The 26,079-nt window shown below is 41.8% G+C and overlaps 1 protein-coding gene across 6 annotated transcripts in view; it reads right to left on the bottom strand.

The window, feature by feature from the left end:
* The window catches only part of LOC124615782 (large proline-rich protein BAG6), a 227,613-nt gene that overhangs the window by 116,135 nt on the left and 85,399 nt on the right, over positions 1 to 26,079 (bottom strand). For 5 of the 6 annotated variants that reach the window (XM_047143900.1, XM_047143927.1, XM_047143919.1 and 2 more), the window contains exons 7-10: positions 23,395 to 23,615; positions 7,008 to 7,137; positions 5,164 to 5,287; positions 3,307 to 3,495 (exon numbers count right to left, since the gene is read on the bottom strand). In XM_047143900.1, the coding sequence (XP_046999856.1) occupies positions 3,307 to 3,495; positions 5,164 to 5,287; positions 7,008 to 7,137; positions 23,395 to 23,615 (664 nt within the window). The remainder of the gene's footprint in view (positions 1 to 3,306; positions 3,496 to 5,163; positions 5,288 to 7,007; positions 7,138 to 23,394; positions 23,616 to 26,079) is intronic. The other variant, XM_047143945.1, reaches the window with a different exon arrangement.

The following is a 26,079-nucleotide window of genomic DNA, read 5'->3' as shown; positions in this document are numbered from 1 at the left end:
GTCCTAGCGATTTTTCTCTATAATCTTGCTGCAGCTTTACATGGCGTGCTTTCCTTTCTGTGAAATAACTATTACCTCATTGAAATTCGTCAAACGTTATGCTACATGAAAAATCGAAATGTCGTTGTCTAATACTGAAGAAGTTGTTACTACAAATAGTACCCAAGACTGGTGTGGTTTCTCCATCTGATTATGTATATTTTCCCCACTGTGTGCTGTATAAAACAAAATAGGCTCTAATATTGCAGCAATTTTAACACACACCAAATAAGCGAGACTGTTTTGCCACCAATGATCATTTTTATAGTACGACAATATAATTCACGAAGAACCAATACGAAATACCTATTTGGCCTACTACAATCAAAAAGCTTTATGTTAGGAAATAGTTTCACATTCATTCATATGCTCTAGTTTCTCACGCACAAAACCGAAAAGTAGTAGAACAAAATTTTTGTATAAATTTAGAATCATCATATTCTCCCATAATTTGTGTGATGTCCCCATTTCTTCTCCTTCCTCGTTCTAACAAACAATCTTGTCACCACCAATTGTGTAACTATTCCTACCACTGTCAAGTGATAGGAATTACCGTTATAGTTACAGAATGAGTGATGACTCATTCTCCGGTTAACTTTACTAACCCTGTCACAATCACCGGTTTAGTTATCCAGCGATTATTCTCTGATTAGGCATTATTACGTGTTCGTACAATGCGTTTTCTGCACTACTCCCAGAATGTAACTTAAGCAGCTGATAGCTGGGGACTACAACTGGCCCTGTTTAGTGTAGCAATCTGACCAAAAATTTTCGGTCAGAATTTCACTTTCTTGGTTACACCGAGAAGATAATACATAATCTTTCTTACCTGTTATTCCTGTTAGTCTTTTATTTCCACTCTGGAAGTCTGAATCTATGGATTTCACTAGTAACTATAACAATGCTGAACATTTGCAAACCGAATCAACCACATAAACAAGCAGCAGTTGGGATTCACCGGTTCAGCTTTATTCTGTTCAGCTTGTATAGCCCCGTTTCGTTTTATCTGCAGGAAAGTTCATTTCTAGATGCAACGAGGATTTCCCTGGCACAGACATGACGTACACTATCCACACATTCAAAAATCAAATTATAATTCATTCAGAAATCAACTTAGAATGTGTTCAAACATGTCCAAAAAGCAGCAGGGGTGTGTTTCAAAACCATATGAATAGAGCACTTGCCCGCGAAAGGCAAAGGTCCCGAGTTCGAGTCTCGGTCGGGCACACAGTTTTAATCTGCCAGGAAGTTTCATATCAGCGCACACTCCGCTGCAGAGTGAAAATCTCATTCTATATGAATAATCGATAGACTGATGTGCGCTGGATGCTAACAAGGGAACCTCCCAATCGCACCCCCCTCAGATTTAGTTATAAGGTGACACAGTGGATAGGCCTTGAAAAACTGAACACAGATCAATTGAGAAAACAGGAAGAAGTTGTGTGGAACTGTGAAAAAATAACCAAAAATACAAACTGAGTAGTTCATGGGAAGATAGGCAACATCAAGGACGACGGAAACGCATGAGCGCCGTGGTCTCGTGGTAACGTGAGCAGCTGCGGAACGAAAGGTCCTTGGTTCAAATCTTCCATCGAGTGAAAAGTTTAATTTTTTATTTTCAGTTTATGTGACAAACTCTTATGTTTTCATCACTTTTTTGGGAGTGATTATCACATTCACAAGAAAACCTAAATCGGGCACGGTAGAAGAATCTTTTTACCCATTCGCCAAGTGTACAAGTTAGGTGGGTCGACAACATATTCCTGTCATGTGACGCACATGCCGTCACCAGTGTCGTATAGAATATATCATATGTGTTTTCCTGTGGAGGAATCGGTTGACCTATGACCTTGCGATCAAATGTTTTCGGTTCCCATTGGATAGGCATGTCCTTTTATCTACTAATCGCACGGTTTTGCGATGCGGTCGCAAAACACAGACACTAAACTTATTACAGTGAACAGAGACGTCAATGAACGAACGGACAGATAATAACTATGCAAAAATAAAGAAAGTAAAATTTTCACTTGATGGGGAGACTTGAACCAAGGACCTCTCCTTCGGCAGCTCCTCACGCTACCACGAGACCACGGCGCTCGTGTGCTAACTGTCTCCATGATATTGCCTATGTCGCCCATGGGCTACTCAGTTTGTATATTTTGCTTATTTTTTCACAGTTCCACACAACTACTTCCTGTTTTCTCAATTGATCTGTGTTCAGTTTATCAAGGCCTATCCACTGTGCCAACTTATAACTAAATCTGAGGGGAGTGCGATGGGGAGGTTCCCTTGTAAGTGCTTTGTGAAACACGGTTCTTTTCCTCAAGAATATGAATTTGCCCCCTCCCCCCAAAATTGCCACCTGGTTCATATACCCCAGTTCTCTTACCAAATGAAATGATATCCAATTAGATTCCAGCAAATATGGAAGAATGCTAACTTTAATGTTTACATCAATTTTATTTTGACCGCTCCATACACCACAATCGCTGTGTAGACACTTTAGATATTTCCCACTGCCTGGAGTGGCATGCTATTTTGTAAGGTACACATGCCCTGCTGTGGGGTGATCGGTATAGAGGATAGATAGTCAGATCAGCATAAAGGGCAAATATTTGTTACGATTTGGGAATGAATTTACAAATGAAATGACATTTGAAGCTGAACTGCTTCTTCGCTTACCTCCTTTTATGTCTTAACTACAAGAAACTATATAGAGCATAGTTTGAAAAATTATCTACGTGATCCTCCTGGTTGTGAACTAATAGTACTCGAGATGACTGTTAATCAAGTGGATACCCATCTGAACAGTTCATACCATTTTAAGCAGCAAAGGGTGCGATAGGAAGACATTCATCACATTGCACAATGAGAAAGTGAAGGGCCTTAACATATTCCAACCATGCTCCATAGATCTTAAATTACTGTTCTTAAAATTACCCAAGATTTTTGAATACTGGTTTATTTCCTGTAAACACCATTATGATAATGAAATATTTGTATAAAACCAAGGAATCCTGGTGCAGAGGTCACTTGTATAAATGGAATGGACCAAAGTTATCTAAGAAATAAGTTACATTTTTGTAAACACAGTCCTGCACACAAATTCTAATTCTGTGAATTTCCCATCTATGTCTAACACGAAAATTTGCAGACTGTGGACCACAAAAATCATACCAGACAAATCAATAACCACTGAACATTATTATTTGCTATGAGGATGACAGTGGCCGGCAATTAAGCGTATCCCACAACCGAACTGCAAACCTGTATTGGAATGCCTGCCTGGAGAACTGCAGAATGTTGAATTAGCACGGGACGACACCGCAGACTGCGAGGCGGTGGCTGGCTGAAGTCGCACATGATGTCGCTCATGGCATGATAAGCATGAGACAAGTAATGGAAGACTTCTGATACACCATTAAAAACCGTCTGAGAATCCTGAGCGAGAGTCACCTGAAAATTCAGACAAATTAAATGTTCAAATGTGTGTGAAATCTTATGGGACTTAACTGCTAAGGTCATCAGTTCCTAAGCTTACACACTACTTAACCTAAATTATCCTAAGGACAAACACACACACACACACACACACACACACACACCCATGCCCAAGGGAGGACTCGAACCTCCGCCGGGACCAGCCGCACAGTCCATGACTGTAGCGCCTTAGACCGCTCGGCTACTCCCGTGTGGCTCAAACAAATTATTTTCACAACCTAATTGTCATCAGTTGTAAAAATGTGGTAAACAAAGCCAAGTTAGGTACAAACCATTTCCTTCCGCATACATCTTGTTAAAATAACATGCAGGAACTAAACGTAAGTGTTGTACTGATAGTCATGAGCAATCCATTGTTATGGAAATTAATTTTTACTTATTTATCCAAACCATGTACATCACCTTAATCTACAGATTTTTATGTCAGTTTCCAACATACTTATAGTTTCCAAATCTTTATACAGACTTTTTCCAACATTTTATGAGGAAAAAAATACCTTGCATTAGAAGTCTGATCTAGCTGCTTGAAGAAACTGACACGGCTTTCTGGATGCCCTCCAATATTTCTAGTGTTGATCTTGCAGCTCGCTTTCCGCACAGCCAAAAAGACTGTAGTCAGAGTGCCAAGTCAGGATTGTAGGGAGGGTATGAATAACTTTCCATTTAAAGACCATGAACATTCTCCTCAGTAACACTGGCAGTACAAGGTCACGCATGATCATGCTGTAGAATGATAATCAGCAGCACATTTTCTTTCTTTTCTAAGGAATTTGCTGGCAGTATGAGTCAAAATAAAACACCGGTGTGCGTCATTTTGTAAACATACTTTGTGCTCATGTGACAGAATGTCCCAATGAGTAACATGTAGAGTAAGTCTGTAGATTGTGATAACGTGTCAATTTTTATTACATTGTTGGAATTGCAGCTACGGCTCCTCACAATCTTCAAAACAATCCCACAGTTAGCTACTGTGTCATACCCATCCTACAAACTATCCACACTGGCTTCTACTCTCCGTAACTGTAAATTGTGTTACGACATCATAGGGGAAATTTCTGCCACATACAACCATTACATAAGACTTTCCAATTGTCTACATGACCTCCGATAATTTTCTGCTAATTCCAAGCACATTTTCCGCGTATCTGCAATCATCAAAGTAACCTGTTCCTATTCAAGGATTTTTAATGATTTCATTTTACCTTGCTATCCACAACTTTAAATCTAGACATATTCTCCTGTATCACCCCTGCCCTTTTTCTACACTCTCAAAAGCAAACCAACGAACTGTCTCCAAATTATAAGAAGACTTAATGTGACGGGAGCCTACATTATGCTCATCTTCGAATGTAGACATCAAATTTCAGATTTCTCACTGAGTGAAACCAAACAAGCTCAATGAAGATCAGTTTCTAAGAAACCGCAAGTTTCATCTATACCCACTTGCAATTTTTCTTTTCTGCTCTTGAGCACATAGTTTCTGTTATTTGATTAATCCAATGACACACACACACACACACACACACACACACACGCACACACACACACACACACACACACACGCACACGCACACGCACACACAAAGTCAAAATAGAAATAATAAATATTGTCCGGGTACAAACATTTTCATCAAACGGTGGATCTTCATTCATTAAGCGCTGGTACTGCTGAATGAATGGACTCAGTCGTTGTTGAATTCTTGTCATTGTAGCCAGAATTTCACCCATAGCAGCTGTCCTAACAGTTCTACAAAAGAAATCAGAAAATCAGCAAAAATTCTGGATGAGTAACTGACAACATAGAGACATCTGATAACTACTATGATGAACAACAAGAAAAAGCTTTATTCAAACAACACTCTGAATGAAAGTTAAATTAATATGATTCAGGGTTTCAGTAAATCGAGTTGCCTGAGCCTATTCATATTTTCATCTATAGAAGATTATAACTTAAAGTGACACAAAAAAAATTAAAAAAATAAAAATAAATAAATAAATAAAAACCAGAGGTTCACAATGAATACTTTCACCTTCTGAGCTCAGTATGAAGAACATCTGTTGCAGATATATGTGTTGGGTTAATCTTGTTCCACCATTCATTTACCAAGGTCAGGAACTAATTATTTAATTCTCCTATGTTGCACAGTATGCCTTGTCGTGCATGTAAGAAGTTTGTTATTTGCCTTGCATGTGACAGAAACAGTATGTCTTTATTGTTTACAAACAAAAGTTTTTCTTTTTCAGTTTTAGTATGTTTAATGTTTTTATTTTGTTAAACACACACACACACACACACACACACACACACACACACACACACACACACACAAAGTAGGAGAAATTATTGTTATTGTAACTTTCAGAACTGTTAGTTCCCTCTTTCCTAACGGAGAAAGGCTTACTTTATCAATATTGAGCAATATTGCTTGTGCTTACCAAGGCACCTTATGAGCAAGGCTGTTTTGGACCCTCACCATCTCGTGTACAATCAGAAACAAATACTGGCTAGCAGTGTGAGTACAAAAAAAAGTGAGTGAGTGGCATGTATATTGCAAATGCTGAAACTTCATGCCTGAACTTCCAAACAAGCTGATTACCATTTGGTGCAGCATATAACAATAATGTGTACGTGTATTTACAAAATGTAAGACTCTCTTACTAAGTGACGAAACTAAGGACTTTTCTATAATATAAGTTCTACATACATCAAAGTATAAAGACTGGCTGACATTGCTACATCTTCTGGTTTAAACACTATATGGAAGAGCCTTCTGCATAACGTAATGGAAAGAAATTTCAGTAAATTGGGAAATAAATGTGCAACAGCTTCAAAATTTAAATATCATTAACCCACCTGGAAATTCAACATTTTACTGTTGATGACAAATAAAAATCTGCTTTTAAGTTTGTCTATGGCATGAGAATCAGAAAACAACTATGAGAGAGACTTTGTCTTTTTGGAGAACTGATTTCATTCACTTTAAATATTGCAGTTTATTTTTAGGAAGTCTAATGAAATATTTGCTTTTCCTCTCTGTAGCCAGGTCTGCATACTAGAAAAAAACACGCTGATATTTTTTTCTTCTTGTAACTCGGTGTGTTAAAACCTATTTTTGCACTGTAGCCTGTACTTAATATTAAATATGCAGAAATCAACAAACGAAGTAATTTTAATAACCACTCCTCATCATGAACAACAGACAGATCTTCCAAACAGGAACCTGACTGTGTGATTAAGTGCATATCTCATTCTACAACAACTTTGGAAAAGCCGCAAACAGTCATAAGAGAAATGTATTCACTTGCGAAGTCATGTCAACTATATTTAAGAACTACTTCATTTCACCACAGACAGAAGATGCAATGATATTAACTAACAAATTATGCTATAACACATTAATCTACAGAACAATTTTATTCTGTCTTCTGTAGCAAATCTGATTGTAAATGTACAAGATTTCACTTACTCTGGACCCCTTCCTGAATTATCATCAGAATTAGGTGATGTTCCTGTAGGTTGACTATTTCCACTGGTACTTTCAGATGTAGCAGGCTGATCTTGTGCACCAACATCTTGTGAATCACCTCCTGAATTACCTGTTACAATATTGAAAACTAAGTAACGAAAATACTTAATATGTTACATGAAATTGCTAATAATGTTTAAATGCTGTCAAGAGGAAATTTGAAAATATTCCTACTGTTTCCATGTGAAGGTATCAAATCAAAATTATATACAAATATTACAAAATATTTATTGATGCACATGTTTCCTCTCAGTTATAAATAACTCGAGATCTGTATATGCTAGCCAGAATGGAACCGCACTGTGACCAGGCAACACAATTCCCAGCAATGAGCCACATAACAACTCTATTTTAAGAAGTTTATTTCTCTTGGTGATTGAGACAATCATACTGCTGAAGCAATCAAATAGAGGTGGAAGAGATGATTGGTGGTATTATAAGAAAACAATACACTGCTACTCACCTTAAAGTGAAGATTTTGTGTCGCAGACATGTGGGAAAAAAAAGAAAGAACTAAACAAGTACGATTTCGGCCAAAAGGCCTTCTTCTGGAGTAGACGGCACAACACACACACACCATTTCACTGCGTCTGGCCGAGAAGTTGTATCCCCAAAAAGAATGCTAGCCAGTCATTCATAAGAAATTAAAAATCGATCCATCATACTGCATAATTTGCAGGAAAATTTAACACAGTGGAACAGAACTTATTTACTGTTTCTACGTGTGCCCCTTTTTGTCTCTAACTGCTTTTGTGTTCAAAGTTATATGTAAAATAAGGGAAAGGCAACCACTCACCTACAATGTATCAATGCAGGGAGCACAGAAACACACAACACAAATCGGCATTCAAACCAGGTTTTGAACACTAACTTTTTCTAGAAACAGTACACAGGCAACCTCACAGATATCCGAATGCACACTCGCATGGCAACAGCCAGTTATTGCAGTCGTAGCACACAGCAGCAGTATTTGCTACAGTTTCAATATCACACTCTGATATGTTCTTTCCATTCCATTCAGATGGAAAAATGATTAATAATGGTTAACACGTGCATAGGGCAATAAGTAAAATAATAGTCCTTTTATATGTTGCTTATCAGAATCCGAATTTTTTACTGATTCCTTGTTGCAAACTGGATACTTGAAAATTCCAAGCAATGCTCTGTGATCAGACTCCTTGCAGTGTGCCGTTTCATCAATTTCTCCTTACTATTTATGAACATACAATGTAAGCTTTTCACAGCCAGTATTGTCTTCACTTAAAACTTCCGGGCTGATAGGCCGTGCTCGACGTATAAAACTTGATCCTGACGTTTCATCTCCGACTGCGGGAGACAAAACGTCAGGAGATAGTTTTATACTTCGACCACGGCCTATCAGCCCGGAAGTTTTAAGTGTATTTACGAACAGTTCTACTAATAGTATTATTCCATGATCTGTTGCTCTGTTATGTTTAATGAGACTGTGCACATTACAGACCTCTCCAGATAAGATCTTTCAGGTTAGTACTCTTGCTGTTAATAACGTCAAACCTTCCATATTCTCTGGGCAGAAATTGCTAGTAGTAAAGCCAGATGGTTGGTTGGTTTAAAGGGGGGGGGGGGGGGGGGGGGAGACCAAACTGCTAGGTCATCAGCCCTTTGTTCCGATTAAAGCAATTCCACAATGGTGGGAGTAAAATAACGAGACGGAAAAAACACAGCTGGAAGAAAGGAATAAACCACAAGAATGATAGAAGGGCAACAAAATTTAAAATCAGACAAGAAATCCACAGAGAGACGCAAGAAACATGTAGAAGACATCAAAACAAGAGCAGATTACCATGGCTGGTTGACCATGAGAATAAAAAGGAGAAACTTCCTGGCAGATTAAAACTGTGTGCCCGACCGAGACTCGAACTTGGGACCTTTGTGGGCAAGTGCTCTACCAACTGAGCTACCAAAGCACGACTCACGCCCGGTACTCACAGCTTTACTTCTGCCAGTACCTCGTCTCCTACCTTCCAATCTGTGAGTACCGGGCGTGAGTCGTGCTTCGGTAGCTCAGTTGGTAAAGCACTTGCCCGCGAAAGGCAAAGGTCTCGAGTTCGAGTCTCGGTCGGGCACACAGTTTTAATCTGCCAGGAAGTTTCGTATCAGCGCACACTCCGCTGCAGAGTGAAAATCTCATTCTAAAAAGGGGAAGCCAGCCACTCTGCAACACATTAAAACCTCCAACCTAAAACCACTAAGGTGGAGGACACACAGGGACAGAGAACATGCACTAAAACTTAGATCGAATGATAAAACCCACCCTCACGAATAAAACATAAAACTAAAGCTGCTGTTGAGGCATTGTCGCCCAACACTGAATGTAGGGAGCCAGGAAAGTTTAAAGTCCGCCGCAGAGCAGCTAAAAGTGGGCGGTCCAGCAAGAGGTGGGCAACCGTCATTTGTGAGCCACAGTGACACCGAGATGGGTCCTTGCAACGGAGTAGGTAACTAAGCATTAGCCACATATGGCCAATGCGGAGCCAGCAGGGGACAACTGATTCCCTGCAAGAGGACTGCATAGAAGACTTCCACATATTCGTAGTCTCCTTAATGAAACTCAGTTTGTTGTGCGTAGTGTTATGCCATTCCATCTCTCAAAGCCTAAAAACCCTGCGGCGTAAGACAAAACGCAGGTCAGTTTCAGAGAAGCCCATCTCCAGAAGTGGTTTCTGCGTAGACTGTTTGGCCAGCCCGATGACAAGTTCGCTGCCTGGGATTCCGATGTGTCCTGAGGTCCACACAAACACCACTGAACGATGGGACTGTTCCAGGGCATAGATGGACTCCTGAATGGACACTACCAAAGGATGGCGAGGGTAACACTGGTCAATAGCTTATAGGCTACTCAAGGAGTCAGTACTCAGGAGGAAAGACTCGCCAGGGGATGAGCAAATGTGCTCAAGAGCACGGGATATGGCCGCCAGCTCTGCAGTGAAAACACTGCAGCCATCTGCCAAGGAGTGCTGTTCAATGTCCTCCATGAACATATGCAAAGCCTAAGTGACTATTAGCCATCATATCTTGGGTGTAAACCACTTCACGCCCTGGTACATCTCAAGAATCGAGAGGAAGTGATAGCGGAGAGCTGCAGGGTTAACCGAGTCCTTGGGGCCATGCGAAAGGTTGAGAAGAATCTGAGGCATGTACACCATGAAGGTATACATGAACGGACCGCGAGGACAGGAGGTAATGGGAAGGACTCCAGTTCGAACATAAGGGACCGGACACAAACCACAATCAGAGCCCCTGACCTGGGCCACCGATAAGGAAGATGAACCACTGTGGTGGTGGGGGGGGTGGGGGGGTGGGGGAGAAGTACGGTAATTCGGATGCGCAGGAGAACTCCAAACACATGCAACATAACTGGCGAGCAGTTGTGCACGCATAACCTTCAATTGAGGGACTCCGGCCTCCACCAGGACACGGGTCACTGGACTTGTTCTAAAAGCTCCTGTCGCTAGGCGAACACCACAGTGGTGCACTGGGTCGAGTAAACGCAACACCGAGGGCGCCGCTGAGCCCTAAGCCAGACTTCCACAATCACAATGGGATTGAACAAGGGCTCTGTAGAGCTGCAGCAGCGTAGAGCGATCCGCACCCCAGATGGTGTTGCTCAGGCAGCAGAAGGCACTGAGGTGCTGCCAACACTTCCGCTCAAGCTGACAAAGGTGAGGTAGCCAAGTCAATCGGGTGTCTAAAACCAGTCCTAAGAATCGATATGTCTCCAGTACAGTGTGTGGATCTTCATTAACACTATCGCTGCGGTTGATGCTTTTAAGCGTCACAACAAGCCACGAGCCAGTGTGGCTGACGCTTATAAGCGTCCGCGCTCACTGTCGCATTACTCAGTGTAGTTGCAGAGTCTAAGCTAGCATTAAAGCGTGTAAACTTTTGTTTTGTTTGATCAGTTTTCGAACATATATTGTTCGTAATGGCGGCTACTGAACCGACACCTGGTCCTTCCAATGTGAAAAGGAGCAGGAAAAGTGTTAAATTGACAGAGGAACAGTTACTTAGGGTACTAGATGACAGCAATTTTCTATGTAGTGAGGAGAAGGCATACCACGGAGATTGTCATTTAGAGGCTGCAGAAGAATTGCAGAGTGATGTTAGCATGAGAACACAACTTTCGAATCTGTTTTGTGACACTTCCGAATCTGACGATACGGATCACGACGAAAAAGAGCCCAACCTGTCACACGGAGATAATCTAGGTGAGTCCTGGCATAAAGAAGCACATAATATGCAGTATCACCCATTTATGGAGGAAGAAAATTTCCAAATTCATCCTGCTGGGAATTCTCCTATGGATTTCTTCAGACGAATTGTTGCAACTTGTAGTTGATGAAACAAACGATAATGCAGTCACCATATTGCTGAGCGAAAATACAAAAGAGGGATCTAGGATCTGTAAACAGAAACCTCTAAGTATAGGCAAATTAATAGTTTTCCTGGGTGTTTCGTTACATATGGGTAACATTAAATATCCGCGATTACAAGACTACTGGAAGAAAGAACCGCTGTTTGAGAATAGAGGAATAGTGATGAGTATAAGCAGAGACTGGTATTTGTTCATACACTCCTGGAAATTGAAATAAGAACACCGTGAATTCATTGTCCCAGGAAGGGGAAACTTTATTGACACATTCCTGGGGTCAGATACATCACATGATCACACTGACAGAACCACAGGCACATAGACACAGGCAACAGAGCATGCACAATGTCGGCACTAGTACAGTGTATATCCACCTTTCGCAGCAATGCAGGCTGCTATTCTCCCATGGAGACGATCGTAGAGATGCTGGATGTAGTCCTGTGGAACGGCTTGCCATGCCATTTCCACCTGCCGCCTCAGCTGGACCAGCGTTCGTGCTGGACGTGCAGACCGCGTGAGACGACGCTTCATCCAGTCCCAAACATGCTCAATGGGGGACAGATCCGGAGATCTTGCTGGCCAGGGTAGTTGACTTACACCTTCTAGAGCACGTTGGGTGGCACGGGATACATGCGGACGTGCATTGTCCTGTTGGAACAGCAAGTTCCCTTGCCGGTCTAGGAATGGTAGAACGATGGGTTCGATGACGGTTTGGATGTACCGTGCACTATTCAGTGTCCCCTCGACGATCACCAGTGGTGTACGGCCAGTGTAGGAGATCGCTCCCCACACCATGATGCCGGGTGTTGGCCCTGTGTGCCTCGGTCGTATGCAGTCCTGATTGTGGCGCTCACCTGCACGGCGCCAAACACGCATACGACCATCATTGGCACCAAGGCAGAAGCGACTCTCATCGCTGAAGACGACACGTCTCCATTCGTCCCTCCATTCACGCCTGTCGCGACACCACTGGAGGCGGGCTGCACGATGTTGGGGGCGTGAGCGGAAGACGGCCTAACGTTGTGCGGGACCGTAGCCCAGCTTCATGGAGACGGTTGCGAATGGTCCTCGCCGATACCCCAGGAGCAACAGTGTCCCTAATTTGCTGGGAAGTGGCGGTGCGGTCCCCTACAGCACTGCGTAGGATCCTACGGTCTTGGCGTGCATCCATGCGTCGCTGCGGTCCGGTCCCAGGTCGACGGGCACGTGCACCTTCCGCCGACCACTGGCGACAACATCGATGTACTGTGGAGACCTCACGCCCCACGTGTTGAGCAATTCGGCGGTACGTCCACCCGGTCTCCGGCATGCCCACTATACGCCCTCGCTCAAAGTCCGTCAACTGCACATACGGTTCACGTCCACGCTGTCGCGGCATGCTACCAGTGTTAAAGACTGCGATGGAGCTCCGTATGCCACGGCAAACTTGCTGACACTGACGGCGGCGGTGCACAAATGCTGCGCAGCTAGCGCCATTCGACGGCCAACACCGCGGTTTCTGGTGTGTCCGCTGTGCCGTGCGTGTGATCATTGCTTGTACAGCCCTCTCCCAGTGTCCGGAGCAAGTATGGTGGGTCTGACACACCGGTGTCAATGTGTTCTTTTTTCCATTTCCAGGAGTGTATTATCATCTCTGCATTTTGCAAAAAATCCACTTCCAGGAAACTCAAAACCAGACGATCGTATATATAAGATACGACCTACATTGGATTATTTTAACACGAGAATGTCTCAAGTGTATTACCCGGGAAGAGATTTATCAATAGATAATCAATGATTCTTTGGAGGGGAAGATTGTCGTTTAGATAATACATAAAGAGAAAAACGTAATAAATATGGCATTAAGATGTACATGCTCAACAATGAAGACGGTTTCATAAATAAGTGCCCTGTGTACGTGGGATGTAGTGAAGATATAGGAAGAAAAGGTCACGCTGGAAAAGTCGTTTTGCATTTGATGGCAGAAAAGCTGCATGTTGGTCATCACATTTATTTGGACAATTATTATAACAGTTTTCATTTAGCTACAAATCTGTTGAACCTAGAAACACTTTCAACAGGTACTCTGAAATTAAATAGGAAATATATCCCCGAAGAAGTTGTATCGGCAAAACTTGGGAGAGGAGACACAATTGCGCGGTATTCTAATCGAGTTATGATCGGAAAATGGACGGATCAACGAGAGGTTTCCTACATTTCCACAGAACATTAAATGTAATGGAGAAAGTGAAGAATGCGCGCCAGCAAATAGTCACAAAACCTTTGCCTATTATTAGATACAATGCGCGTATGTCTGGGACTGATAAACAAGATTAGATGTTATCGTATTATTTATGTGAATGAAAGATTTTCCTGTCATTGACATCCTAGTTTTCAATTCTCTATATCTGCACAACAAATACTCAGGAAATAAAATGACGTTGTACGATTACAGAATGAACATTATAAAGAGCTTCCTTCCACCAATGGACATTCCACGAAATGTGAGCAAGAAACATCACAAACAAACATGTTGTGCAAAAGCGGGAAGCTACTGCAGGCAAGAAGCAAGTTATTAGGAAGCGGTATAAGAAGTGCGCGGAACAAGGGAAGCGCACTGATACACCATATGAGTGTGCATCCTGCCCAGACAAACCTGGATAGTGCTTGAACTGCTGTATAATTTCCCATACGTAGCAAAAACACGATAATATCGGGGAAATTCCAATTATCAAAGACAACTTCTTTTATTTCTTTTGACTTTGCATGGTTTCTTTTTATGACATGAAAGGTTAGAACTTTTTTCATGAGTACTCAGAAAATGAGGTTTTCTTTTGTGTTAATTCGACTTATTTCTTATTGCGTTGTAAAGCGTTCACTTCAGTTTTTTGTGAAAGAATTTGTTGTGCTAAATTTGTTTTAATAGCACCGCATTTGAAGTGATTGGGGGGGGGGGGGGGGGGGGGGGGGGGGGGGGGACAAGAGAGAACCCTCCACGTAGGGTGTGTATGATAAATGTACATGGCTAATTCTCTCAGATGCGCATTTGAAGTAAATACAATTTCAAATGAATCCAGTTTCCTTTTTTTCCTTCTTAAGAATTTGCGTTTCGGAGTCCAAATTTTTCCTGAATGCAGTGGATTTGTTGCTTGTTTGAATTTTATTTTTGTTACATTATCAACAAATCACGAACATTTGAATGACACCTGTGACCCCTATAGGTGTCAGACAGCAAACAGACTTTAAAACATGACCACAATAGTCGAAACTTATCTGAAGTAATGCATCTAAGGTGTCATCATTAAGTCAGTATAGAACATGATCCTACAGATCTTACAAGGTCTTGACGTCAGCCTGTTGTCAGGTGTGCTTAGGAGCATCAGCTCAGAGTGGTACCTGCCATTTCACAGTGTTACCAGCCCGCACTCGCACTTGCCAGACTGCAATGGAGAGTTGCGCACCTGCACCAATGCCGCAGCGAAAGTGTTAAGGTGAAGTTCTGGCTCTGGATGAACCCGGGCATGGTGTGGTAAAGATGAAGTGCAAGGAATGGAACATTCTGCAGTGGTAAGGATAATGTTGATAAGGTATTCTATCTGATCATCACAACTGAGGAAAAGTTGTTTGTCCAAGGTCGCCAGGGAAGAGTAAAGCCTCCAGTTGGCCTTAGAAAGCTGCCATTTGGGTTTGCATGTAGTTGGGGTAGGAGTCAGCAAATGGATAGCACACAGGAAATGGTCACTTAAGTACATATCACAGAGAATGGACCACTCAAGGTGAAGGGCAAGCTGGGCAATGCAGAATGAGATGTCAAAATAGGAACAAGTGTGTGTGGAATCTGAAGGGAACGTGTTTGCTCCAGTGTTAAGGCAGATGAGGTCGAGTTGACTGATGTCAGCCAAGGGGGCACCTCTCTGACAGGTTCTGGGAGAGCCTCAAAGGGGATGGTGTGCATTAAAGTCACCAAGCAGCAAAAAGGGGTGAGGGAGTTGCCCAACAAGCTGGAGGCAGTCTACCCTGGTGACAGTGAAGGACAGAGGGATGTAAATGATACAAAGGGAAAAGATGAGTTGAGGAAGGCAAATGCAGACTCCAACAGCTTGCAGTTGGGTGTTCAGAGATGTTTTGACTATGAACATTGTCCCAGATAAGCAGCACGACTCCCCTGTAGATGGAATGCCACCTTCGGGGGTGGGAAGGTCAAAGTGGACGCAATTTTGTTTGCTGGAGGCAGGGAATAAGTGGACTCTGCGATTCCAACAGCAGCCGTAGTTCCTCCTCATTGGATCTAAGGCCATGAACATTCCATTGGAAGAGTGTCATGACAAGGAAAGGGGAGGTGGGGAAAATGAAGGGGCGTCACGACAGCTGCCGAGCGCCAGCCTTCAAAGACTCCCTGCTACAGGGTGCGGAGGTTGGATGGCTCCTGCTCCACGAAATCTACAGAGGCAATGGTGTTCTCCCTCAGTTGGTCTGCAGTGTCCAGGGCAGAAAAAAGGTTGGCAACATCGTTGAAGAGGATCTCGGAGTTGGCTAAGGAGAACAGCATTTGCCGTTGTTTGATTTTTTGGAGCCTTTGTAGTTGGCAGATGACGATTCAGATGTTTGTTGGCTGGAGGGGTGTAAAATTTCTTCACAGGTGTACTACTCCTGTCCTTTCAGGCCTGCCGGTTGTGTAGCAGGTGATCTCACCATGTGAGACAAAAATTTGGCAGCTTCTTGTACAGCTGGAGGAGGAGGAGACGGGATTGCTACCGTGATCCTGGGCATTTTTACAACTGCGGTCTGTACTTGAGGCTGCATGTCCTATGTGTAGCGGGAGGTACCACAAATGGTACCGTAAGTGCTGGACGGTAAAACACGGGGTTTTCGACTAGCCAACAACTTGTGAGCGATAAGCTAATGCACTTTTCCTCCACCCAGATTTCACGGACGACCTTCTCATCGAGATACACAGGACAATCTTGGGGGGAGGCTGCATGATCACCACTGCAATTGATACAGCGGGAAAAAGCTGGGTGACATCCCTGTCACAGGTTACACATTTGGCTGGGTGTCTAAAGGACATTCAAAAGGGGTTGCAACGGTGACACAGGTAGCGACGCGTCGGGTTCCGAATGTACGGTTGGACAGTGATGACTTCATAGCCTGCTTTATCTTCTACGGAAGCACTATTCTATCAAATGTGAGGATAAAAAAAGAGTGCATGTGGGCACTAAGGATGCCGCTACCTTTTTTGTCACCTGATGGACTGCAATGGTGCCCTGATCAGGGAGGTAAGTTTGGATTTCTGCCTCAGCCATACCATCGAGAAGCCAAACATAAATAACACCACATGGAGAATTTAGTATTCAATGGGCCTTGACAAGAACAAGATAGCCATGTAGTAGCAAAGTGGCAAGCAGTTGTTGTGCTTGAGAATCACACAAATGGTCTCCAAAAGCAAAGTGCCATTGCATAGATGACAGCTGGATTTCACAGAGCCAGCAATTGCATCAACACCTTTCTGAATAATAAACGGATTAACTGTAGCAAAAGACTGATGTCTTCCATACACGAAACAACGAAGAACCGAGGAGCCAGTGCGAGGGTCTTTGAATTGTTACCCTCACTCTGTTTATGTTTTAGTAGATGTCGCCTGAGAAGATGATTTTTGGTTCACTGCGAGAAGATCTTCCACGATTCCAATGTCTCTGATGGTGCGCTCCTTTCAACTGGGGGCCTGCCTCAGAGGGGGCCTCACCTGCCTTAGGTGATTACTTACATCTCGGGTCACACCCACTGAACACCTGACAAGAGATCACTTTGCAATTTGGGAAGGTAACAGCTCAGGCGATCACCCCTCCCTGGGGCTGGCCTGTACCAGGGAGTACATGTGAACCCTACCTGTCGACATGAGGTGGGAATTATGCGTTACCCAGTCACCTGTTACGTGTCAAGACATGAGGGCCAGCCTCCAGGAGCACAGGGGGATGAAGCAGAAAAAGATGAAACTCAAGCACCAAAGAGGAGGAAGGATAGAAGGGGAATGAAGAAAGAAAGAAAAAAACAATGGTGGAACTGTTCTGATGTCAGGCTATTGAAAATGAAAAAACACATTCCCAAAAATATCCCAGACATGTTCCCCAAGGGATGAGACAAAGAATAGCAAGAGGAAAGGCATGCAGCATTGAAGGGAAAAGGTGCTGCAAAGGCAGGGGACTCTTGACAGCCAAGCACGAACACACCAAAGTGATGTAAGACCTGCAAAAGCCACCTATCCAGCACTTACATTCCAGTCCTGTGATACAATTATCCTACCTCATCAGAGGCAGGGTCACCTGAGAAACCAACCATGTCATAAACCAGCTCTGCTGCAATCATTGCACAGTTTTTTATATTGGTGTAACTACCAACCAACCATCCATTCAACAGGATGAATGGCCACTGCCAAATTATGGCTTAGAGAAAATTGGACCACCATGTGGCACAATATACAGCTGAACATAACCTACTTTATTTTCAAGGCTGCGTCACAACCTGAGCCATCTGGATCCTCCCCTCCACCATCAGCTTTTCTGAATTGTGGAGATGGCAGGTATCCTTATATTTTCTGCTCTGGAAGTTATCCTGGTTTCAATCGACTATAACCTACCATCCCCACACCCTCCACCAAACAGTTTCAACACCCTGTCCTGTAAGCTCCTCATAATTCACGTACTCTCACCCTCATTGTGCACCACTCTATGTCAACACACCCACCAGTCGTTTCCCATCTATGCTCCTCTCCCCCTGCCCTGCAGCCTCACAACACTGGCCCTGAAAGCCTTGTCCTGCTGCCTTCCACACTGGGCTCTCCACCAGATAGTGCTCCTCTCTCCCCCTGCCAATAATCTGTTATCCCTCCCCCTTCTCTGTCCCACTTCTGGCTGATGCTTTCATTCAATGCAACAATAGCTATCTAGCTAGAGTGACTGGAGCTACTGGTCACGTGTGCATGCGGTGTGCCTGCTCATGCCTGTCTTCCTTCCTTTTCTGAGGAAGGCTTTGGCTGAAAGCTTAGTACGTAATAGCCTTTTTGTTGTGCCTGTCTGCAACTCAACATGTCACCTTTACAGCAAGCAGCTATCTATCCTTTTCATAATTCTTGATTGGTTTTTGTTTGTTGTCCTCTAAATTAGCCCCTTACACATGTTCAAAAACAATGTTTTTTATTAATGAATAACGTCCTTTAATGAATGATATTACATATAGATACATACAGCTAGCTCTTAATGCCCAAAGTAATGAGTTACAAAAATTTGAATACTGCCACACACAAAATTCCAAGAATAATTGTGATGGACACTGAGTAAAGTGGCCTAAAACTGAAAGTCTACTCTGTGTATAGATATGAAGTCTAAGCATGAATTCCACAAAAGCTCTAAATGTTTGTAGTTTGTGATAAGCGCAAAATCAGGAAATAATGCACAGGGCAACATCACAGTCTTCACATCATCATCTTGAACCCCTTCACACTTTTTCCCCCATCTGCATCCTGAACACAGTTACACATCTTACAGTTCCTTGTCAGATGATGTTTCTTCATAGTGGGAGGAATTACTGACAGAAAAATGTTGGCCACTCACTCACTTGGGGTTGGTGCTTCAAGATAGATGACCAGCTAGTTTTGGAGCAAACTCCTCTTTCTTGTATTTTAAAATATGTTCTCAATAACAGCATTATGGAACTCTTTGAGAATTTTTCTTACCCCCTCATTTTTTGAACAGGTAACACATGTTCCAAAAAGCAATTTAATTGACAGCTCTCGTTTCAGCATTGTGAATTGTTGTCCTTCCATCAAATTTCTGTCACTTTTCACCTCTGTAAAGCAACAATATCCCACTTCTTTAGTTTCTTATGACAAAATAGTAGAAGCATGCCTTTTCTGTATGGCCATACAGTCCCATATATCAAGTTCTCTGAGAAACAAGCAGGCCATCAAGCTGAGGAAGCAAGTAGTAATCGACAGTTAGGCGATAGCCTTTATTCAGAAGTGGCTATATAAACGTCATTACAATTTCAGTTGACTGTCGCATGCCATTGCAAGTTTTATCAAATTTCGCCCCTTTTCCTGTGAAATCCATGTATACCCACTTCAAGATTCACATAGTGTGAATGTCTTTACTTCAAACTTTGTCCTTTTCTTTGATAAATACTCTACCCATCTTAGTATATCTGTATACGAGGATGGTTTGAAAAGTTGTTTGAATCACCACGAGAGGTCAGTGCTAGTGCAACAAGTTATTCAAGTGATATTTATTGGACTGTTGTTTGTATACACGCGCCACATCAGTACTCTTGGAAGAGAGTGATGTGGCTCTGTGGCTATTCCGTAGTGATTTGTGAAGGGGGGAAAGAAGAGAGAGAGAGAGATTCAAGCAGTGATTAAATACTTTGTAACAAAAATTATTAAAGCAACGGACATTCATGCCGATTTCCAGAATACACTGCGGGACTCTGCTCCTTCATATTCAAATGTTACCAAGTGGGCAAATGAATTTAAATTTGGTCAGGAGAGCTTACATGATGATCTGCACAGTGGTCGGCCAAGATGTGTCACTATTCCAGAAATCATTGCAAAAGTGCGTAAAATGATCAAGGAGGATTGCCGACTGAAAGTATGTGAAATGGCTCATGCTTGCCAGATGTAATCTGAAAAGGTGTATCACATTTTAACTGAAGAATTAGAAATGAAAAAATTATATGCCAGATGGGTGCCGTGACTCTCGACAATGGATCAAAAACACATGAGAATGGGCAAATCTGAACAATGTGTGTGTTGTGGCTAACTGATCTTTCAAAGTGCCGCCGCGCAGTTACGCGCATCCTCTACATGCAGCACTGTCTGCCAGCCATGCAGCAGCAGCGCCACCTAAGCGGCCAGCCAACCAGCGGCCGCTAGACTTTGACTCAGTGCTGATTTGACTGTTACAGTGTACACACGTCTTACTTTGTTTACTTGATCTGTGACTTACATGTATTGTGTCGTCCTTGAAATATATTTGTTCAACTTGACGTGATAACAGTTTGACCCCTTTTAGGAGAAAAGAACAAGATTTTTTACACTGGTTTGTGTCCACAGATGAAACTTGGGTGTACTTCTATACCCCCGAGACAAAGCAACTGTCAAAGCAGTGGAAACATGCTGATTCTCCGCCACCAAAGAAAGCAAAGACAATTCCTTTGGTGGGACAGGTCATGGCATCAGTGTTCTGGGATGTGAAGGGGATTCTATTTGTAGATTATCTCCCCACTGGGCAAACAATTACTGGAGAATACCGTTGCCACACCCGCCTTATTGACCTGATATGGCTCTGTCAGACTTCCATCTCTTCCCAAAACTGAATTATTATTATTATTATTATTATTATTATTATTATTATTTTTTTTTTTTTTTTTTTTTTTTTGTGGAGAAAGATTCACTTCAGACGAAGAATTGATAGTCCGAGTTGACAACTATTTTGCAGGTCTGGAGGAAACTCATTTTCTAGATGGGACCAAGGCACTCTAACATCGTTGGACCAAGTGCATCATGTACAAAGGAGTCTACATTGAAAAATAAAAGAAGTTTAAGTGATGTTAGTACTTTTTTCTATTCCATTCCGAGAACTTTTCAAACCACCCTCGTACATCATCATCTCTCTGTCTGGCATACACACGCTTTTTGAATTTGTCTTTGAGGTGTTCAGGAACACACCAAATATTATTTAGCTTCAGCTGTGGATATTTCATGGGACTGACACCAAATTCTCCAAAAAATGGAGGCATTTTTTCAGCATAAGTAATTAAGAAAAACTCCCAACACCTGCAGGGACATCAGTCTAGTGAGAATCAGGTGTTTTCTCCAATACAATGGGTAGTTGGGCAACACCTCAACCAAAACACAACAGCCAGGCTACAAATGCAGGACTGGATATACTAGTGGCTGAACATTAAACTATAATGTGCTGAAACAGATGTAAGCAAGGTTTTGTCTTTTCAAAAGTTTGTTCTTAAATTGCTCAAAAAACTCAGGATTTTAAGTTTATGTCACAATACTACTACTGCTGCTACTACTACTACTACTACTACTACTACTACTACTACTATTAACAATAATAATAATAATAATAATAACAATAATAATAATAATAATATTAATCAGAAACATATGTCAGGAAAAAATTACTTCAGAAATGAGCATGAAAAGGGGCGCTATAAAAAAGGAAATGTAGTGATTGTAATTGCAGTGAATTATCACAATCAGATAAATATAAATGAATAATTACTTTGTTTCATAAACTAGTCTACACAATGTAACAGAGTTGATTTAAGAAAATCAGTTTGCAGAAAACATATGAAGGATTATTTTCCAGTTCTATGCAAACCTTAAAAGCAAAACGATAACCCTCGTTTCAGTTTTAAGTACAAGGAACAGTGTAACAGTTAATTACTATTCCTTAACAAAATGTATATAATTTTGAAAAAACTGCTGTTGGTTTGAAATCAAATCAAGAGCCTATTTGTAACTGCATAAAAATAACCACCCTTTACACAGCAATGCTGAATCTGAGTAACATTTCCTTCAACTAGCTACAATTCTGCCACTGAAGTTATCTTCAAAATATAATTCTTCAACGAAGTTCACCACTGTATCTATTAACAACAATGGACCCACAATACACCAGCTTCTAAAAAGAAAGTAAAAAACACTGAAAGAAACTTTTAGTTCACACAAAACCATGAAACTTCCTTTAACGTGGTCATATGTGAGGGTGACTTAAGGTTTAGACCAGTGGTTGTCAAACTATTTTGCTAAGAGCCAATACTGATATTGTGTGGTGGCAGCTCTAGCCACGTATGTACGGACCTTATTGTTAATTGGTAACCTATGTAACATGTCCAAAAGCACAGACACCATTTTGATCCACTAGCCAATATGAATTAAGACACAAAGGTATCAGAGATGGCTGCATGGGGCATTGATTTGGATCGATGAGATGAATTCAGAATTTGGATCAGATAGGTGTGCTAGGGTAGTCTGTGCAGCTGCGATGATCACTGTATCCTGCACAAATTTTCCACTTTCCCCACGGATTTAAATCACTGCCCACACACGGCCAATGTCTCTAATTCCTCTGTGTCTTAAAGATTAGCTACAGCAATGGCATGATACATTGGCTGCTCGCCCCAAAGTACTCATCGTTAAAGCCGATATCATTCTGAACATATCGTGTAGACTGCTCTGTTTTAATTACCACAAAGTTGTGGCAATGTAATTGCCGTGCAAAATAGCGTTGTGTTTTCTGTGTGAGCGTATGATTAACTGATCAATAACAACAACAACTGTATCTATATTGAAATCCATTATGCAATAATTTGACAATTGCAAATATTTACTAGATGTTTTGATGTCTTTTTCTACTCATTGCCTTGTATTACAATAGGCTTGATAAATTTAATGTTTCTTGCTACGAATAAGCACCACATCTGACAATGACCATCTCGGTAATGCACATTCACAAATCCATGTTTCTTCTGTGTCAACTTTATGTCATAGCACTTGATCCGTATGAGTTGTCAGTACTTTTAGGCAGCCAACAAAACATCTCTTGTTCTCTAACACTGCAGTGTTCACTTCTGTCATTGAGGTAAGCTGCCAAATTTACCAGTGTCAATTAAAATTAAGTATATCTTAAAATATTATTTTTACTGTAAGAATTTGTTACTGAGAGGGAAACTACACTCTTAATGTTGGCTGACATTATTTGTTTTGGCATTTAGTCACTACATGCATAGCATTATAAGACACAGCTGAGAAACAGTGGACCACACTAATACATGCTTCAGCCTGTATGTGGCCTTAGTTTGCCAACCACTGGTTTAGACAATAAATGTTTGACTTGGACAGAAGCTAAGTTGACTATCGTAACCCACCACTAACAAGTATGCTGGCGTCTTGTTGTTGGCCACTGCCAGAACCCCCTCTGACAATAGTAATGTTAGGCACACCAACTGCGTGAGCAGCTGACACTGCAGCAGCTATAGCAGCCGCTGTGGCGGCTTGGGTGGCATGCGCTAAAGTTGATGGCAGTGACTGATTTCCACCGCCTACGTTGTCTGTAACAGTGATGCTTCCAACTGCACTCGAGCTAGCACTGAAACAGAAATATGAATACTTCTAAAGTGTTAAGATCAGTCACATTCAAATTTAAAAATTTATAAAATTTAAGTTATAAATCTTTGTTTCATATTCAGTGATTGTGCTGAGCATAAGTAGCTCAACTTCAGTTACAATCCGCACCATGTAGATCCTCCCTTGCAATAGCAATGTGAATTTTATAGGTGAGAATTGGCCTTGCAACGCATTCTTTGACCCTGCAATCCACTTGGCATTGATGTCCAGTAGCCAGAGGCAGCAGTGGTTGAAGTGAGGAGTGTGGGTCAAGCTGGAGAGGGATGGTGGCAAGAGCGAGCCGGTGAGATGTGGTGATTGGGGCAAATCGGGAATAATTTATGTCAAGCAAACTGATACCGTCTTGATTTTGTGCGAACTTTGTGCATTTTTTTGTGCTGGCGTTAGGATGGGGTCTTCCACTGCAAAAATTACCATTTTGTGTTGAAGTCGTAATTATACACCCATGATTTGTTGGTAGTTTTCATTCTGGATAGGAAGTTTGGATGATCTCTTAACTGCGGTCTGCACTCATTGAACATCAGGGTCCAATGGTCTGACTGGTTGGTGATCAAAAGACAAAAACTGATTTTGCTGCAATTTGTCTCCTGCTCGAATTCATAAGGTAGAATGCGTCAACAAGCTAAGATGTTTTGACAGGTCATGTATGAAATTCCAATTATTTCACAATCATTACCATCATGGTCTGTTAGCCTCCTGTCATTGTGGACCATTTCACGCACTTCCACAATTGTTTGTGGCATGTAGAGGGTTTCAGCTGCAGTTTTGTGGAGTATAGAATAGAACTTTATGCAGATCCTTTGTTCCCTCCAGTCAGCTATTTCTGGATTTGCAGACACGCTAGAACACAATTTAAAGAAATTGGCAACAACACTCACATTATTGAATTCACAAAGAGGGCATGTAGCAGACTGACAGTCGAAAGACACAACTAGAGGTGCCTAACAGCTGAAGTTTTTACTATTGACTGGGTGCAATATTCAAACTGTAGGAAATTTTAGGTACCAATTTTCATAGGGATGAAAGGGCAGTAGCATACACTGAGACATGTTTCAACATAGCTTATGGCAAAGAGAGACTCCTTACTACATTTGTTATCTTATCTCTTATTTAGTCATCATCTATTCAGCAGATCACATTCCTGGAGTGAGTAGTTGTCTGTTCCTATACCACTTATTATGTTCCAACCAGGAATTTAAATTAGCATGCATAGATATATTGATAAATGTCACAGACTGTCAGCAAAAATACATGCTCCCTGGATGTGCCTACGGCAATGCCACACTACCAGTGAACTTACAAATCCCTACATCAGATATCATACGATGTATTAAAATTTGTCTTTCTCATGTAACATACACTTACAGTATCTTTGAGTGTGGCTAAAAAATATGTGCTGATAAAATGTCTTCCCATTCTGCACAAACTGCTTGTAGCTTAACACTGAAACCGAGATGATTTACAGATTCGATGAATAGTGTACATGGAGCAATTGAAAGAAATAACATTAAGAAAATATATCTATTCAATACCAACATACTACCCATACTGCCCACTGCCCATATTGAACTTGTTCAAATTTTGTAAAGCTGCTGGAAATTGTAATCCTAGATTTGTTTTGGGGCCAATCAGAACATTATTCTCACATATCTCGGGTGTCTGATATGTCTGCAAAACATAACTTTAAGAATTTCCTTGAATAAACATTCATAAGCTGTCAGCAGGAATCAAATTTGTGGAGTACAATTGATATCAAGAAAATTTTGAGAGCACTCGACAACTGAACTGCTTATAGCAATTGCAGCATGTAAGTGGCCACTGTATTACAGCAGACTACTTTCCTTCCCTGTAAAATTCTAGTCAGACATATCACTTGTGTAAAAATGGACAATTTGAAATGGCTTCATATAATCTGGTGTTGATAGTTGGATCTTTATGTAAGAATTCATGCTAGATCACTCTGTTGTGAATGAGGAAAGTTACAGGGTGTTTCAAAAATGACCGGTATATTTGAAACGGCAATAAAAACTAAACGAGCAGCGATAGAAATACACCGTTTGTTGCAATATGCTTGGGACAACAGTACATTTTCAGGCAGACAAACTTTCGAAATTACAGTAGTTACAATTTTCAACAACAGATGGCGCTGCGGTCTGGGAAAAACTATAGTACAATATTTTCCACAAATCCACCATGCGTAGCAATAATATGGCGTAGTCTCTGAATGAAATTACCCGAAACCTTTGACAACGTGTCTGGCGGAATGGCTTCACATGCAGATGAGATGTACTGCTTCAGCTGTTCAATTGTTTCTGGATTCTGGCGGTACACCTGATTTTCAAGTGTCCCCACAGAAAGAAGTCACAGGGGTTCATGTCTGGCGAATAGGGAGGCCAATCCACGCCGCCTCCTGTATGTTTCGGATA

This window comes from Schistocerca americana, chromosome 1 (genome assembly GCF_021461395.2).
Source record: "Schistocerca americana isolate TAMUIC-IGC-003095 chromosome 1, iqSchAmer2.1, whole genome shotgun sequence".
NCBI classification, from domain to species: Eukaryota; Metazoa; Arthropoda; class Insecta; order Orthoptera; family Acrididae; genus Schistocerca; species Schistocerca americana.
The sequence above is the reverse complement of the archived record's forward strand: the minus strand, read 5'-3'. Positions and strand labels throughout refer to the sequence as shown.